At 40.5% G+C, this 13,660-nt stretch overlaps 4 protein-coding genes across 4 annotated transcripts; 1 reads left to right on the top strand and 3 right to left on the bottom strand.

Annotated features, from left to right (window-relative positions):
* The first annotated feature begins 102 nt into the window (after positions 1-102).
* Positions 103-2,469, top strand: K460DRAFT_84887 (acyl-CoA synthetase/AMP-acid ligase-like protein II). Its single transcript, XM_040938749.1, has 7 exons — positions 103-344; positions 399-469; positions 522-669; positions 721-756; positions 810-1,291; positions 1,339-2,180; positions 2,245-2,469. The coding sequence occupies exons 1-7, from the start codon at positions 243-245 to the stop codon at positions 2,361-2,363; spliced, it is 1,800 nt and encodes a 599-aa protein (XP_040791653.1). The 5' UTR covers positions 103-242; the 3' UTR covers positions 2,364-2,469.
* On the bottom strand, positions 2,403-4,766 carry K460DRAFT_84912 (MFS general substrate transporter). The gene is made up of 6 exons (XM_040938750.1): positions 4,176-4,766; positions 4,113-4,124; positions 3,655-4,055; positions 3,259-3,606; positions 2,900-3,206; positions 2,403-2,849 (listed from the first exon to the last, which is right to left on the bottom strand). Exons 1-6 carry the CDS (start codon positions 4,421-4,423, stop codon positions 2,576-2,578), a joined length of 1,590 nt encoding a protein of 529 aa, XP_040791654.1. The 5' UTR covers positions 4,424-4,766; the 3' UTR covers positions 2,403-2,575.
* On the bottom strand, positions 4,767-7,130 carry K460DRAFT_84958 (uncharacterized protein). The gene is made up of 3 exons (XM_040938752.1): positions 6,509-7,130; positions 5,705-6,455; positions 4,767-5,656 (listed from the first exon to the last, which is right to left on the bottom strand). The coding sequence occupies exons 1-3, from the start codon at positions 6,967-6,969 to the stop codon at positions 5,111-5,113; spliced, it is 1,758 nt and encodes a 585-aa protein (XP_040791655.1). The 5' UTR covers positions 6,970-7,130; the 3' UTR covers positions 4,767-5,110.
* A 295-nt stretch (positions 7,131-7,425) lies between these two features.
* Positions 7,426-9,630, bottom strand: K460DRAFT_330713 (O-methylsterigmatocystin oxidoreductase). The gene is made up of 4 exons (XM_040930783.1): positions 8,885-9,630; positions 8,473-8,816; positions 8,186-8,424; positions 7,426-8,130 (listed from the first exon to the last, which is right to left on the bottom strand). The coding sequence occupies exons 1-4, from the start codon at positions 9,217-9,219 to the stop codon at positions 7,462-7,464; spliced, it is 1,587 nt and encodes a 528-aa protein (XP_040791656.1). The 5' UTR covers positions 9,220-9,630; the 3' UTR covers positions 7,426-7,461.
* Between the last annotated feature and the right edge of the window lie 4,030 nt (positions 9,631-13,660).

Below are 13,660 nucleotides of genomic sequence, written 5' to 3' on the forward strand. Positions count from 1 at the left end.
TGGAGGCTTGAGACAGAGAAGAACATTATACATTGCCTAGTTGCAATAGGTATTACTTATGTGAAGCACGCCGTAGGGCCCCCGGTAATGAGGCTTGCTTGCGTAGGCGGAGCTACCCCGCATACGTAACGGGTACTTTGACCTTGAGCCGCGACCGAGGCGCCTGGCACAACATCTCTCCAAGCACACAAGAAAGATGCTCGGACATAGGTCCTCCATCGTCTTGCGGTGTCGATGTGAAGATGCTGCGGACTGTTCTCGCACGCTCTACTAGATTTCCTTTGCTTCCCTCCAGCCCATGTCGCGGCCTTCTAACCAAAGCATTCGCTGTGGGGTCGAATGAGGTGTGTACCCCAGCTTTCACAACTGCCAGTCGCCATGACTGACAGGTGTGATAGCCTCCGCTCCTGGAGCAAACCGTTCCACAACACTTTGCGGGTGTTGTCAGGCAGTATGGGGACCGTAACGCGTCAGTGCACCCTAAGACGCCTATATGTGAAGCTCGACTGAAGCTACATCAGGGTGATATCCCACCACCAGCAAATAACCCTTACCTACGAAACCCTCGACCGCGACTCGAATGCCCTAGCCCGAGGACTGCAGAAGCTTGGTGTGAAGAAGGGCGATAGAGTTGCCGTGTCGTTGGGGAATAATGTCGAGTTCGCTACGGTACACCATCTCAGGACGGGCTTCAAGAGACATAAGCTAATGTATTACAAGACTACATATGCGCTGTTCAAGCTTGGGGCAGTATTAGTATGTAATATACATCGTCAAGGTTGAGCCACTGAAACTAACCTATCCTGCAGGTACCATTAAATCCGGCCTTCAACGCGCCGCAAGTCCTCTCCGCACTCAACCATCTTTCCGCCTCCCACCTGATCATCGGTGCCGAAACAAATATCCCCCGGAAAGATCCGCGTTCCAATATCCCTCTCCTCACACATCTCGTACCCAACCTCTCAGCTTCAGCTCTCGAGTCCGAACTCGTGCCCTCGCTCCAGAACGTTGTGTTGGTGAATAACGCGCAGGGACGGGTGGATCTGGATGATTACAAGAGCATACAGAGATATGAGAACCTGGCTGAAGATGGCGGCAGCGGGAGTGCGCTGGAGAATCTGAGATTAGATCAGAATGAGATTGCAAATATTCAGTTTACTTCCGGTACGACAAGCATGCCAAAGGCAGCGTGCTTGACCCATAGGAGTATCTTGAACAATGGGAACAATATTGGAGATAGGATGCTGCTTACACCAGATGATGTTGTATGCTGTCCGCCGCCGCTGTTTCAGTACGTTTCCACTTCATATATAGCAAGAAGACGGCTAACAACATAAGCTGCTTTGGATGCATCCTTGGGTACATGGCTACAGCAACCCACGGCAGTGCAATTGTGTTTCCTAAAGAAGCCTTCGATCCACTAGCTACCCTCGAAGCGGTCCGCGAACACAAATGCACAGCCCTCTACGGTGTCCCTACCATGTTTGTCGCTGAACTCGATCTACTCGCCCATGGCGCCGTGCCGCATGACGGCTTCCAGTATCTGCGAACCGGTATTGCAGCAGGCTCGTCGATTCCCTCGGAGCTCATGCGAAAGCTGCACAAGAAACTCAACTTGACAGAGCTTACCATCTGCTACGGCATGACGGAAACTAGTCCTGTCTCTTGCATGACTACAACTGATGACCCAATGGAAAAGCGCACAGACAGCGTCGGACGGCTCCTCCCGCACGTCAAGGCCAAAGTCGTCGATCCCTCGGACTGGTCTCGCATTCTTGATGTAAACCAACGTGGTGAACTCGCTGTATCTGGCTACCTCTTGATGAAAGGGTATTGGGATGACGAAGCGAAGACACGCGAATCTCTAGTCCCAGATGAAGATGGCGTGCTCTGGATGCACACTGGCGATGAAGCGTCCATGGACGAAGAGGGCTATGTGAAGATCACGGGTAGGATCAAAGACCTCATCATCAGAGGTGGAGAAAACATTCATCCCCTAGAGGTTGAAAACTGTCTTTTTGGGCATCCGGCGGTTAGTGAAGTCAGCGTGGTAGGGTTGCCGGATCATCGGTATGGAGAGGTAGTTGCGGCATTCATTGTCAAGCAATCAGGCGATGAGGGAAATGTCTCTGCGCATGACATTCGCAGTTGGGTGCGGGAAAAGTTAAGCAATCATCTCGGTGAGTTTGTGCTTTGTCCTGAAAGCAAAAGGTATAAGAATCAGTGCTGACAGTAGAGTGATAGTGCCAAAGTATGTCTTTTGGGTAGATACGTATCCTAAGACTGCAAGCGGGAAGATCCAGAAGTTCAAGCTGACAGAGATGGGTATTGCTCTAGTGAAGGAGGGTAAGGGTATAGTATGATGAATGTGTATAGCCCCCTTGCACTATCCGAGCAAAATCTTCGCTCAAGCTGATGTAGCTTTCTAAATTTTGCCAAGGCTTAGTGATGTTAGGGATATGGTCAGTAGGAGAAGAGGTGATGAAGTCTATTGGAAATAGTGTTATGGAAAACCCTCTAGCCTGTGCTGATATCGAGTATTCGAAACAGCAGATTGTTCTAGAGGACTTGTTTCTCAAAGATGATACTTGAATAATGGGCTTCGGTCCCCCATCTTCTCCAACTGCCCTTCCGTGTAGATGGCCCGCCACTCGTCTTCCGTCTTCTCAGCGTTCTTGCTATTGATCTTCCAGAAAAGGTACTCGAGCGTAAACGCACACAGCATTCCCGCAGCAGCGAAGGAGAGAGAGGTTCCAAAACCAGTGGGGTATCTGGGAGACTCGCGTTCTTGGTAGATGAAGGAGCCTACAATTCCGCCTAGGTTTCCTATACATATCATAGTCGCAATGCTAAAACCTGTAAGTAATGTTCAGGCGAGTAAGGCACTGAGCATACGTACCCAACTGCTCGCTTCTCAGGGCCAGCAAGGTTGTTAATTGTCCAAGCATTGCATCCTGGCAAGATCGGGTATATGCCAACGCAGGCAACGTGGACAGCAAAGTAGCAGAGCGCTACATTGTCTTTGATGGCCTCGGCTTTGGCAAAAAGGATGGCGTATGCGATGATTAGCAGGGCCTGTGCACCCGCGATAAATGGCATGCGCCACGTATACCGGTCAGCTAAGAGGGCGGAGAGAAGTGCGGAGATGGCGCCACAGGCGTACGGCGGTGCGGTCATCAGCTGCGCGTTGGTGGAAGTGAAGCCCACTATAAACCTCAGTGAGTAAGCGTGGCTTCCCTTCTTAGACGGAGCACTCACTATTCTTCAGAATCTGGGGCATCGTAAACTTCAAGCCATAGTTTGGCACCGCGTTCGATGCGAAGATCATGGCTTGAAGGTAGATCTGCCAGTCCTTTGCGACCTGGCCAAAAAGACTCCACTTGACTCTTTCCTTTTTGCCGTCAGGGTTGACCTTCTTTTTGGTCGCCATGCCACGCGTTACGATATGATTTAGTCGCAAAAACCGGGCTTCATCGTGCGTTAGCCACCGACCAGCTGCATGCTCTGGCGAGTCCGGAAGGAGCCAGAATACAGCGACGCCCATAAAAACAGTAGCGATGCCTTCGATGATGAAGATCCAACGCCAGCCTTCATAGTTACCCACACCTTTTCTACATCAGCAGGCTCCGCTCAGTCACAGTTAACACAACATACCGTTCATCTTTGCAATGCCTGCCGCCAGCAAGCCCGAGAAAGCTCCACTAGCTGCACTCGCACAATAAAACAATGCCATACGAAACTGCGTGCGCTCAGGTGGATACCATTGCCCAACGAGGTAAATCGCACCGGGGAAGAAGCCGGCCTCAAAGAACCCCAAAAGAAAGCGTGTAACGCAGAGGCCACCGAAACTCTGCACTACGCCCATGCACGTCATGACGATACCCCAGCAGAGGATCAGGACGCCCATGTATACGGACGGCTTAGAGAACCGGGAGAGCAGCATGTTGGAGGGTATTTCGCAAAGGACGTATGGGATAAAGAAGACCATGAGGGCGACGTTGTAGTCTGTTCCGGTCATGTTGAGCGTTTTCTCCAAGCCTTCAATTTTAGCGTTTCTGTATGTCCATCAGCCTGATTCTGTGCGAGGATGGCACGATCAACGATGGACGTACCCGATATTTGCCCTAGGTTTAGGTTAGTCAGTTGATACATCTGGCGAATTGGGCTTCACTTACCGATCCAAGTGCGATATGAGGTACAAGACTGCTAGCATGGGACATAGTCTCCAATCAACTTTGTGAAAGATCTTGTTCTGTTCGTCTTTAGATATTTCGTGGAGAAATTGCGCGTCCTCCTGGTTCAGACCAGCTTTCATGGATACGTGTAAGTATTCTGGGGATGAAGCCCACGGTACCTTCTCAGGCCCCGTCTCTTCAAAGATGGAACTTCTCTCCATGGTTGAATTCTTCTCTTCTAATGCCATGTTGATAGTTGGAGGAGGTTGCTGTACGTCCACCGTTAAACGGGCCTGGAGTCCGTCAGAGATGAGGGATCAAAATATGATCTTGCAGAAGAAATTCACGCCTTATGTAATAACGGGGGTAACAGTAGCCGTTAAGCGCACGTTCCCATCTGAAGGATTGGGGTGTACAGGGTGTCATCATGCCAACGGGTATCCAATCTTGACGAGCAAATAAGAGTTTCAATCTCAGATCATGCAGACCGTCCAATTGGATTAAAAATACCAGGATACGACTTAGCGTGTGAACACCCTTGTAGTATTTAGGATTCAGTCCCTTCGTTGTTCTGGGGAGCGAGACTGCCAAGTATAGGAAGTGCGGGGGATGTGCATGGGAAGCCTCTTGGCGACAGTCTGAGCTGACACGATATAGATGATCGCCGTCAATGGGCAATCGCTCGGAGTCTGAAGAAATGCCGATTTTGGTTTGTTTCAAAAGGGTTGAGTTTGAGCCCTATCCGAATGTCGAGTATGATGACCGAAGTAACTGCGAGCTTCTCACCTTGGATGTGGAGTGAATCAACAACCCGAAAAGAAATGTAAGAGGTCATTACATCGGATTCCGGGTGCTCAGAGGTATGCAAATTCGAGCTGATATCGTCAAGATGGACTAGACGATGATTCTATTTCCAAGAGGTGCGAAGGATCATCTCAGGGTACCAGTACTGTCCACTGCTCAAGTAGCACATCGACAATATCATCCTTTTCTTCAATTCCAAATTCCTCGGTCTCAGAACGCTCTTGTACAAAGTGGTCCATCAGTGGAACAGAATCCGTTATAGACCTCTCTATGTTGGTATGTGTTGATCGCCGCTTTCTCGGAGCAGATTCGGGTGTCAATGCATCGGATGCGACTTTTCTCTTCCTTCGACCCGTATTCCTAGCATCCATACCCTCAGGTAGATTGTTTACAGATGGGCGTTGTTGTGCAAAAGGGTTGGCTACAGCGTTTCGAGGCTGTGTCGTATTACCTGTCTCAAACATAATGTCATCAGCGGAGCCATATGTTTGGCCTGCGTCTGGAGGCAGCCATTGTTCATTATTGCCAACCAGAGATAGATTAGGCTCTTTATTATCTCTTGGGAGTATAAAAGCGTCTCCGGTGATCTCAATGCCCCTACTACAGTCCTGATAAGGGGTGTAGGTTTGTTGGGCATGCAGCCTAAGACAGGAGCTGCAAGGTGTGTTGGAATCACACTGCACGATGTAAGTAAAACCCTGTGAGGTTCTCAAAACTTCACTTACCTTGAGCTTAAGTTCTTTACAGTTGGTACAGGCCCTTATGCACCGCATCCTATGCGCTCTGTTTCTATGTGCCTCTGTGAGAGGTCCCTGTCTCCTTCTTTGTGTTGCAACACCGCTTTTACGATATGTAGAGAGCTCTCCGAGCTTTCTTTCATCTGATGCATCTGCATAGTCGGCAAAATTCATCGTAGGGGATTGTACCTTCAAGGGTTCGAATACTGGCGGAGGAAGGATAGGAGTACCAATGATTTGCGATTCGAATTGACGGCAAAATCGTCGGTACATCTTGTGCACTTGTTTCTTCTGATGTAAAGCGGGCTTTTGACTGCTCTCGGACTTTTGCTGAAGTTCGGTGATGCGTTTCAGCAACTTATGCACATGCTTCGCGCAATTTGCAAGTTCTTCTGTTGAGATATGCTCATCATCGTAGTCAGTAGCTGTCGCATCACTATCAGATATCTCTGTATCATCTGATATTGATCTTTCGTCCGTAACCATAGTCGTGTCTGTGTCTGTTCGAGTGGTTGTTTCGCCAAATGGTAGTAGTCCCACAGGCTCAGCTTTGAGTAACATATTAAATGTCGATTCCCGTGAAGTCGTATTGGATCCTGGGAGTGTTTCCTTCTCATCTAATGCAATTCGACAGAACTTGTACTCTAAAGCTTGCAGGCTCTTCAGCGAGTCCTGCTGCCGCTGGTGAAGCTCACGAATCTTCTCGCGTTCTTCTTCCACGGCGGTTTTTTCCACCTTTCTGTGAGTATCATCAGCAAGGGTAATATTCTTGATGACGTAGCATGCGCATACCCTCGAACCTGCCCTTGCGCGAGCTGTAGCACATGTAGAAACAAAATAAGGCTGTGTTTCAAGCTTTCTAGTCTTTTCCGATTCAATTCCACTCTTTGCTCTCTCATCGGCCAAGACAGCTTGCCCATTATACTCAAGCTCTTCTTTCCGTCCTTTCCCACTTTTGTCCTCTTCTCAATCATCTGCGAGACCTCATTGAACACTTCTTCGCATCGCTTGATGATTTGATTCGCATCCTGGATTGCCTTCTTCGACACAATGGATTTGGCATCTTCTGTTTCAAATACTTCCCCGACGCTCTCAAGCGCATTTGATGTAAGTTCTACATCGCCGGCAATATCTCTGATCTCTTGGTCTGCGCGGGCTGCTGAACTGGTGAAGTTGTACAAAGCTGTCGAGAGCTTAGCGCCTGCGCCGGCGATCTGGATGACGCTAGCTGCGAGGCCAAGGATCTCTGCCATTATGAGGTATTAATTGTGCGCAAGCTTGAGTGTACATCTGTAGGCATTCATTGTCAAGGGAAATGTGCAGATGGAAGTTCGGTGGCTGAGATGAGGAGATCAAAAGGGGGCTGTGTCTAGACCCCTGCACGCTGAGGCTGTGTCGCGAAGGCGTTGTGAAAATCATGTGATAATGAACAACTGCCTGGGTAGCTTTGACATGTAAAAAGGGATATCTAAAACTATAGAGAAAGAAGCTTGAGTATATACAAGTTACGTTTTTAGTTGGTTGATAGAAAAATCCTCTTGTAATGTTAGGACCGAATTGCTAAAGGAAGATAAAGCTTGGCATTTTGTTACACTAGCAACGGGAACTTTCAAAGCTCTCAATACAAACTTGACCTTGACATGGGAGGGTGTTAGTTCGTTTCGAACCACAAAAATCTAATTTAGCGCCGGAAGTAGTTACGCGTAAATCCCCCCCCCCCCCACCTTCGACGTTATCTCTCCAGTCTACCACTTGCTATTTTCCAACTCCTTCGCATTGCTTTCTTCGAACGGATAATCCTGCTCCGATGCCCTGATCAACTCCTCATGCGCCTTAGATCTTGGTGTAATCGAACACCGATACGGCTTTGGGTGACTGATAGCCCCAGGCTCGAATTTGACCTCCGGCTCTATGGTTTTACCGTTTTCAACGGACTTGTTGACATTAAAAACAGCGAGGGACTGCGCAATCGTAATAAACAGAGCGTTGTCTGCTACATATCGACCTGGACAGATACGTCGGCCATAGCCGAAGATAAACTTTCGCGGATCGGGCTCAGGCTTGTGGGTGGACGTCTCAAGATAGCGCTCCGGTCGGAAGGTCATAGGCTCAGGATAAACTGTCGGGTCGTGTGTGAAGTGCCAGTTATTAGGCAGGAGGATCGCGCCTTTTGGAATACGATATCCGCGGCAGATATCCTCCTCTACGCTAGAGTGCGGAAGACCCATAGGCAAGACAAGGTGCCAGCGATGAGTCTCTTTCATGACGGCTTCAATGTAGGGGAGAGATTCGCGATCTGCGCTCACTGGGAGACGGCTATTACCAATCACACGGTCAAGTTCTTCTTGAGCTTTTTTTTGAACTTCCGGAAAAATAGATATGGCGAGAAAGAAGGTCATTGTAGAAGAGACGGTCTGTGAACGTGTTAGCCGTACGATCTCGGATTTGGTGCCAGTATATTGGGCTTACTGTATCAGCACCACCGAGGTAGAGGGCGAGTGCGGCCCACTTGTGAACGAACTCCATCTCTGGATCGGTGCCGATATCGTCAATGCATTGAGACAGGAACGAATTTGGATGCTTCTTCTCCCGCATCTGCTGTTTGACGAACTGATACGGTTGCTCGACACACTTCTTCAGTTGAATTTTCATCTGCCTCGCCGTACCCTTGAATGCAGTTCCCGGGAACCAGTCTGGTAGATATCTCACTTGTTCCAGTTAGATGCGGTCTCTAGTACTCAATCAAAGAGACTTACAGAAAGGCAGGAGATCAACCATCCACTTGCCTGGAACAGTAGCTTCAGCGAACTGCTCCATGGTTTTGCCAGCCAAATCAACGAGGGGATCATTGCCGTGAGCAACGGTCGTATAACCGTATGTAATCTTAAGGATTACACTGCCAGCCTCCTTTCGAATATGATCGAACAATTTGTCTGGGGAGTCTAAGAGGTTGAGTAGGAAATGGACGGACTCGACCTCTTGGACGCGATCGAAAACCGAGATGGAGACATTAGTGCTAGCGATCTTGGTGATGTTCTTCCTGTGAATCTTCCAAGTCTCCGAGTAAGGACTCATAGCAGTTGCGTGTCGCCAACCCACCCTAGACGCCTGGTTAACATTTTACACGCCTACATGTCGGCTCATGGCCGAGTCTAAGCTTAGACCTACATCTCACCACTGAAAACCTGACCTGGCCGCGACGAGTGGATCGCCGAGCGGTCTCTCAGGAGTTCAAAAGCAATTTCGGGGTCATTAATAATGACGAACGTCTGGCCCAACACAGTAACCGAACTAATTGGGCCATAGAGATCTTTGTGCTGTAGCCAGTGATGACACTCAAGCATGCCGGGTTTAGGCATATCATTCACATTACCAAGGAGTGGAATTCCCTTGGGTCCCGGCGGTAGGGGTCGAGCATGCTTCCCCTGTAAGCGCCACTTGATCACATACAGGGTTCCAATAGCGAGAAAGATGCAAATGGTAGCTGGCGTTATGATAGCCATGACGAATAGAACTGGGAGCAGAAGGCCAAGTATTAGGGGTCGAGAATCATGAAAAAAGGAGTATTGAAGAAGTGGGCTACTTGTTATAACCGACTTCTAGGGGCATTAGGTTGTTGATAGCGGCAGCGCATGCGGCATGCGGCATGCGACATGCGACATGTATCAACAGGCGGACTCTAAAGAAGCGGGGGCGTCTCCCGCATCCCCGTTCTTACGAGGTCGTTGAAGAAGGCGGGACGTTAGAGGTGCTAATTTGGCGTGATCCTGTCACACTGACTCGGTTCAATCCCAAATTTAAACACAAACTCTTTTTTCAAGGTTGTTAACCGGCAGGGGAAAGAGATGCCTACATGGTGATAGGACGATTAGGACAAGAGAGTGCAGCAATACTTGGAAACAGTTGTTTTCCGCGATATGTGCTTACTGTGATGATGCAAAGCGGCAGACACAATTGGTTTACAGGTATTGGGGTGTTAATCAGGGGCGTGCGGAGCTGTCAGGCCCGCTGCCGCTTCCCGTTCCGGCCTTCTGCAGCTTCCCGTGGGGTCGGTGCTGTCGGTGCTCAGAAGCTGAATTAGGGGGGCAAGGGTAAGACTTTAGCTGCGCCTCCTTGCGCTTACTAGTAAAAAGCTAGTTTTAAATAAATATTAGCGTGCTGTATAATTTTTAAAAATAAATTATTTTTTTATTATATAATTTTATACTAAAAATTTTAAAAATAATAAGAGTGCAAAAGTAAATAAAAATATTTATTTTATAACATACTTCTATAACAAATAGTTGGTTAGGACAAGTAGTTAGTCTCTGCCAAGCTTTTACTAAAACTTACTATTGCTTATAGTATATTGTAATAGATTAATATAATAACGTGTTATTAGCTTAAAAAAAATATTAAATATAAAATATAATTTAAGCTATTAAATAAAATGCAAATTTTTTAATTTATTATACTGTAAAATACTATAACGTATTTAAATTAATATTTAAAAAATAACTTACTAGAACTACTTTTTAATGCAACTGCACGCCCAATTTAATAAAGCTTACTATAATAAAAAAAAAAAAATTATTAATTATATATTTAATTTTGCTATAAGAAGATACCTGCCTAAGCTTATTAAAATTAAAAATATAGCTAATTTTTTATTTATTAAGCATTACTAAAATTTAATTAGTTTAAAATAAATTAATATATTTATTAAACGCTAGCCTAAGCTTAAAATAAAATTTAATTAAAAATATAATTATAAAATTTTTTTTTGCGAAAATCCTAATGCTATATAAAACTAATTTTAGCTAGTATAAAATATAAAAGTAAAGTATAGTATTATAAATAAAAATATTTATAATTTTAATAAAACAGGCTTTATAATAAGTATAATATTAACTAAAGCTATTATTACAAGCTCTAACTATTAAAAACAGGCAATAATAGTATAGTAAAGTAATTAAAAATAAATAATAGTAATTTAGGGTATTAGCGCGGCTAGTTAAGTAATTTTACTTTTTATTATTTTTGCAAGTAAGTACTACTTTTTTGCCTAGTATAAAAAAAATAGCTTATTTTAAAATTAAGCTATTGCTGTTTTTATAAATAGCTAAATAATTAATAAGTATAGCCTTAAGTAAATAAAGCACTTTAATAAATATATAAAAAGGCGTACTATTAGCACGCATTATTTTTTAATTATAAATAGCTATAAAAGCTATAATTTATCGACAGCTACGGCGAGGGCAAAGAGGCCCTCTAAGGTCGGTCACAAAAACTAAGCTGCAAAAATTTGGATTTTTACTTAAGTAGGTGACCAAATTTGGCAAAAAAGAAGAAAAATACAGCTTTTATTATTAGAAACTGCAGGATTTAAACTCAGTTTACTGCATATAATTCGGATATAATTAGGATATAACTCGGGTATAATTCAGGTTTATTCTAATATAATTTAGATTTAATTAGACAATTTATTGAACTTAGCTATATAGTTAACTGAATTATTAAAGTTTTTAGAGCCGTAGAAGCTTTTCCTTAATAGGCTACAATATTCGAATTTAACTACAATTGTATAGCTGCAACAGCAGCTCAGGCCTCTATTTTTAAAAAAAAAAAAAAAAGCTATAATTTAATTAAGTTCTACTAGTACTATAAAAAAAATAGTATTATTACTTTTTATATGCTTCTGTATTTGTCGCACCTGCTATAGCTACTTAATATAAACTATTTTACTTTTTTAAAAAAAGTATATAAGTACTAAGCTAAAATCCTAATGCGCAATTGTATTAACTATATTACTAAAATTAAGTTTTTACTGTACTTTAAAGCTACTTTTAATACTGCTATTATAAAAAGTAATATTTTAAAAAGCTTTTAAAGTGCTGGCTTAGTACTACTTAACTTAAAAGCTATAATATTAAAACTTAATATTTAGTTATATATTTTATTATTACTTACTATTAAAAACAGTGCTTAAGAATTAAAAATACTTAATAATATTTTAAAATTTAAGTTGCAATTAACGCTCTTAAAAAAAAAGATTTAAAAAGATTTAAATAGCTTTTCTATTTTAATAGTAAATACTTTTGCAAAATTTACTAAAAGTGCAGAAATAATAGTATATTTAATAGTATTAATGCAAAAATAAAATTTTAAATTTTAAGCTGCTAATAAAGCTACTACGCAATATAAATTGCATAAAAAAAAGTAAATATAAAAAAAAAAACTTTTATAATAAAAAATAGTTTTTAATTAATAATTCTAAAAGAATTTAAAGCGCGTAGTAATAAAAAAAAAGTAAAAAAAAAAGCGCGCGCTAAGGCAAGTAAGCTTTTTTAAAAGTATTATAAATACTATAATAAAACAGGGCATAACGCGCGCACATATAAAAATAATATAAAAAATATTATAAATTAATACTATATACTATTAGCTATAGTATAATATACTATAATTATAATATACTATAAGTAATAGTAGGTTTTAGTAGGGGCTTAGCAGAGACTAACTACTTGTCCTAACTAACTACTCGTTATAGAAGTATGTTAATTTAAAATAAATAATAATTTTTAAAAAAAAGCTTAATATATATAAAATATATTAAAAATAAAAATAGTTAAAATTATAATTATTTTTTTATATACTTTTTAGGTACTGCGCATTTTTAAAAACTAAAATTTAGATTTTAATATAAATAAGCTTGCATTTTTTTTTAAAATTTTTTAAAAAAATTAAAAAAGCTAGCAAAGTTTTTTAAAAATATTAAATATTTTAAAAATAATTATTTATACTTTTAACTTTTGTATTATTTACTATTAGAATAGTTTTTTATAGTTATTTTATATTTACTATAAAGAATATATTGCAGTTTCTATATTTAAAAATTAAAAAAATTAAAAATATAGCCTTAAATACTTATTTTTACTTTAATTTAAAAAATATAGGCAGCGTATATATAAGCTTTATTTACTGCTAGTTTTAAATATTAAACTTATACTAGTAGATATTATGCTATTTTTTATAATATTTAAAATATTAAAATAAAAAAAATAGTACTTATTTTTATTATTAATATAAAAAAATAAAATATAATACTAAAGCAGCGTTAATATTTTAAAAATAAAAGCTTAAAAGTACTAATATTTTTTACTTATATAATAAAAAAGTTTATATACTTAATTAGAAAAAAGCAAAATAAATAAAAATAAGTTTTTTATTAGCTTTTATAAATAATATACTTAAAAATTTTAATATATAAATAAATAGCTAAACTATAATTATAGTTTATAAATATACTAACTTTTACATTTTTAGTTTAAACTATTTTCTAGCATTATTAATATTTAGTAAAAAAAGTTTTAAAGTATCTAAAGTTTTTTAAAAAAATAGCAGTAACTTTAGTAGCTACTTTAATAATAAAAAAGCAAATATATAAATATAATAAAATTAAATTAAATTTTTTTGCATTTACTTTAATAGGCAGCAAATAATATTTAAATATTTTTAATATAAATTAAAGAAGCTTATAAGTATTAAAATTTTAAAAAAATAAAATACTTAGCTAAAAAAAATAAGTAAAAAAAGAGCAATACTATAAAATAAATTAGTATATTTAAGAATATACACAGTAAATGCTTATAAATATAAAAAATATATATACTAAATTTATTTTTATATATACTAGGCTAAAGCATACTAACTAAAGCTTAAAAAAAATAAGGTTACTTAAAAAAAAAATCTAAATTTATAATATTTTAAAGTTAATTAATTATTTAGCACAGTTATAGAAGTATAAAAAGCAGATATATAAAAAAATAAGTTAAAAATATTAAAAAATAATTTTTTTTTTTTTTTTTTTTTTAAATTTTACAACTTGTTTTTTAATTCTTTTTAAATAAAGGGTAAAAACTTTACTAAGCCTACTTTTAGAATTTACAGCATTATTACTTTTTA

The sequence above is a fragment of the Cucurbitaria berberidis genome, assembly GCF_010015615.1.
Source record: "Cucurbitaria berberidis CBS 394.84 unplaced genomic scaffold K460scaffold_2, whole genome shotgun sequence".
Taxonomy (NCBI): domain Eukaryota; kingdom Fungi; phylum Ascomycota; class Dothideomycetes; order Pleosporales; family Cucurbitariaceae; genus Cucurbitaria; species Cucurbitaria berberidis.

Bases quoted from the DNA above. Each gene is read 5' to 3' on its own strand.
- K460DRAFT_330713 (XM_040930783.1), bottom strand. From the start codon at position 9,219: ATGGCTATCATAACGCCAGCTACCATTTGCATCTTTCTCGCTATTGGA. The intron at 8,817-8,884 runs GTAGGTCTAAGC...CCAGGCGTCTAG, and splicing joins CAGGTTTTCAGTGGTGAGAT to GGTGGGTTGGCGACACGCAA. The intron at 8,425-8,472 runs GTAAGTCTCTTT...AACTGGAACAAG, and splicing joins GGTTGATCTCCTGCCTTTCT to TGAGATATCTACCAGACTGG.
- K460DRAFT_84887 (XM_040938749.1), top strand. From the start codon at position 243: ATGCTGCGGACTGTTCTCGCACGCTCTACTAGATTTCCTTTGCTTCCC. The intron at 757-809 runs GTATGTAATATA...CCTATCCTGCAG, and splicing joins TCAAGCTTGGGGCAGTATTA to GTACCATTAAATCCGGCCTT. The intron at 1,292-1,338 runs GTACGTTTCCAC...TAACAACATAAG, and splicing joins TGTCCGCCGCCGCTGTTTCA to CTGCTTTGGATGCATCCTTG.
- K460DRAFT_84958 (XM_040938752.1), bottom strand. From the start codon at position 6,969: ATGGCAGAGATCCTTGGCCTCGCAGCTAGCGTCATCCAGATCGCCGGC. The intron at 6,456-6,508 runs GTATGCGCATGC...TGATACTCACAG, and splicing joins GCGCAAGGGCAGGTTCGAGG to AAAGGTGGAAAAAACCGCCG. The intron at 5,657-5,704 runs GTAAGTGAAGTT...TACATCGTGCAG, and splicing joins GTAAAGAACTTAAGCTCAAG to TGTGATTCCAACACACCTTG.
- K460DRAFT_84912 (XM_040938750.1), bottom strand. From the start codon at position 4,423: ATGGCATTAGAAGAGAAGAATTCAACCATGGAGAGAAGTTCCATCTTT. The intron at 3,607-3,654 runs GTATGTTGTGTT...GATGTAGAAAAG, and splicing joins AGGCATTGCAAAGATGAACG to GTGTGGGTAACTATGAAGGC. The intron at 3,207-3,258 runs GTGAGTGCTCCG...TGAGGTTTATAG, and splicing joins GCCCCAGATTCTGAAGAATA to TGGGCTTCACTTCCACCAAC.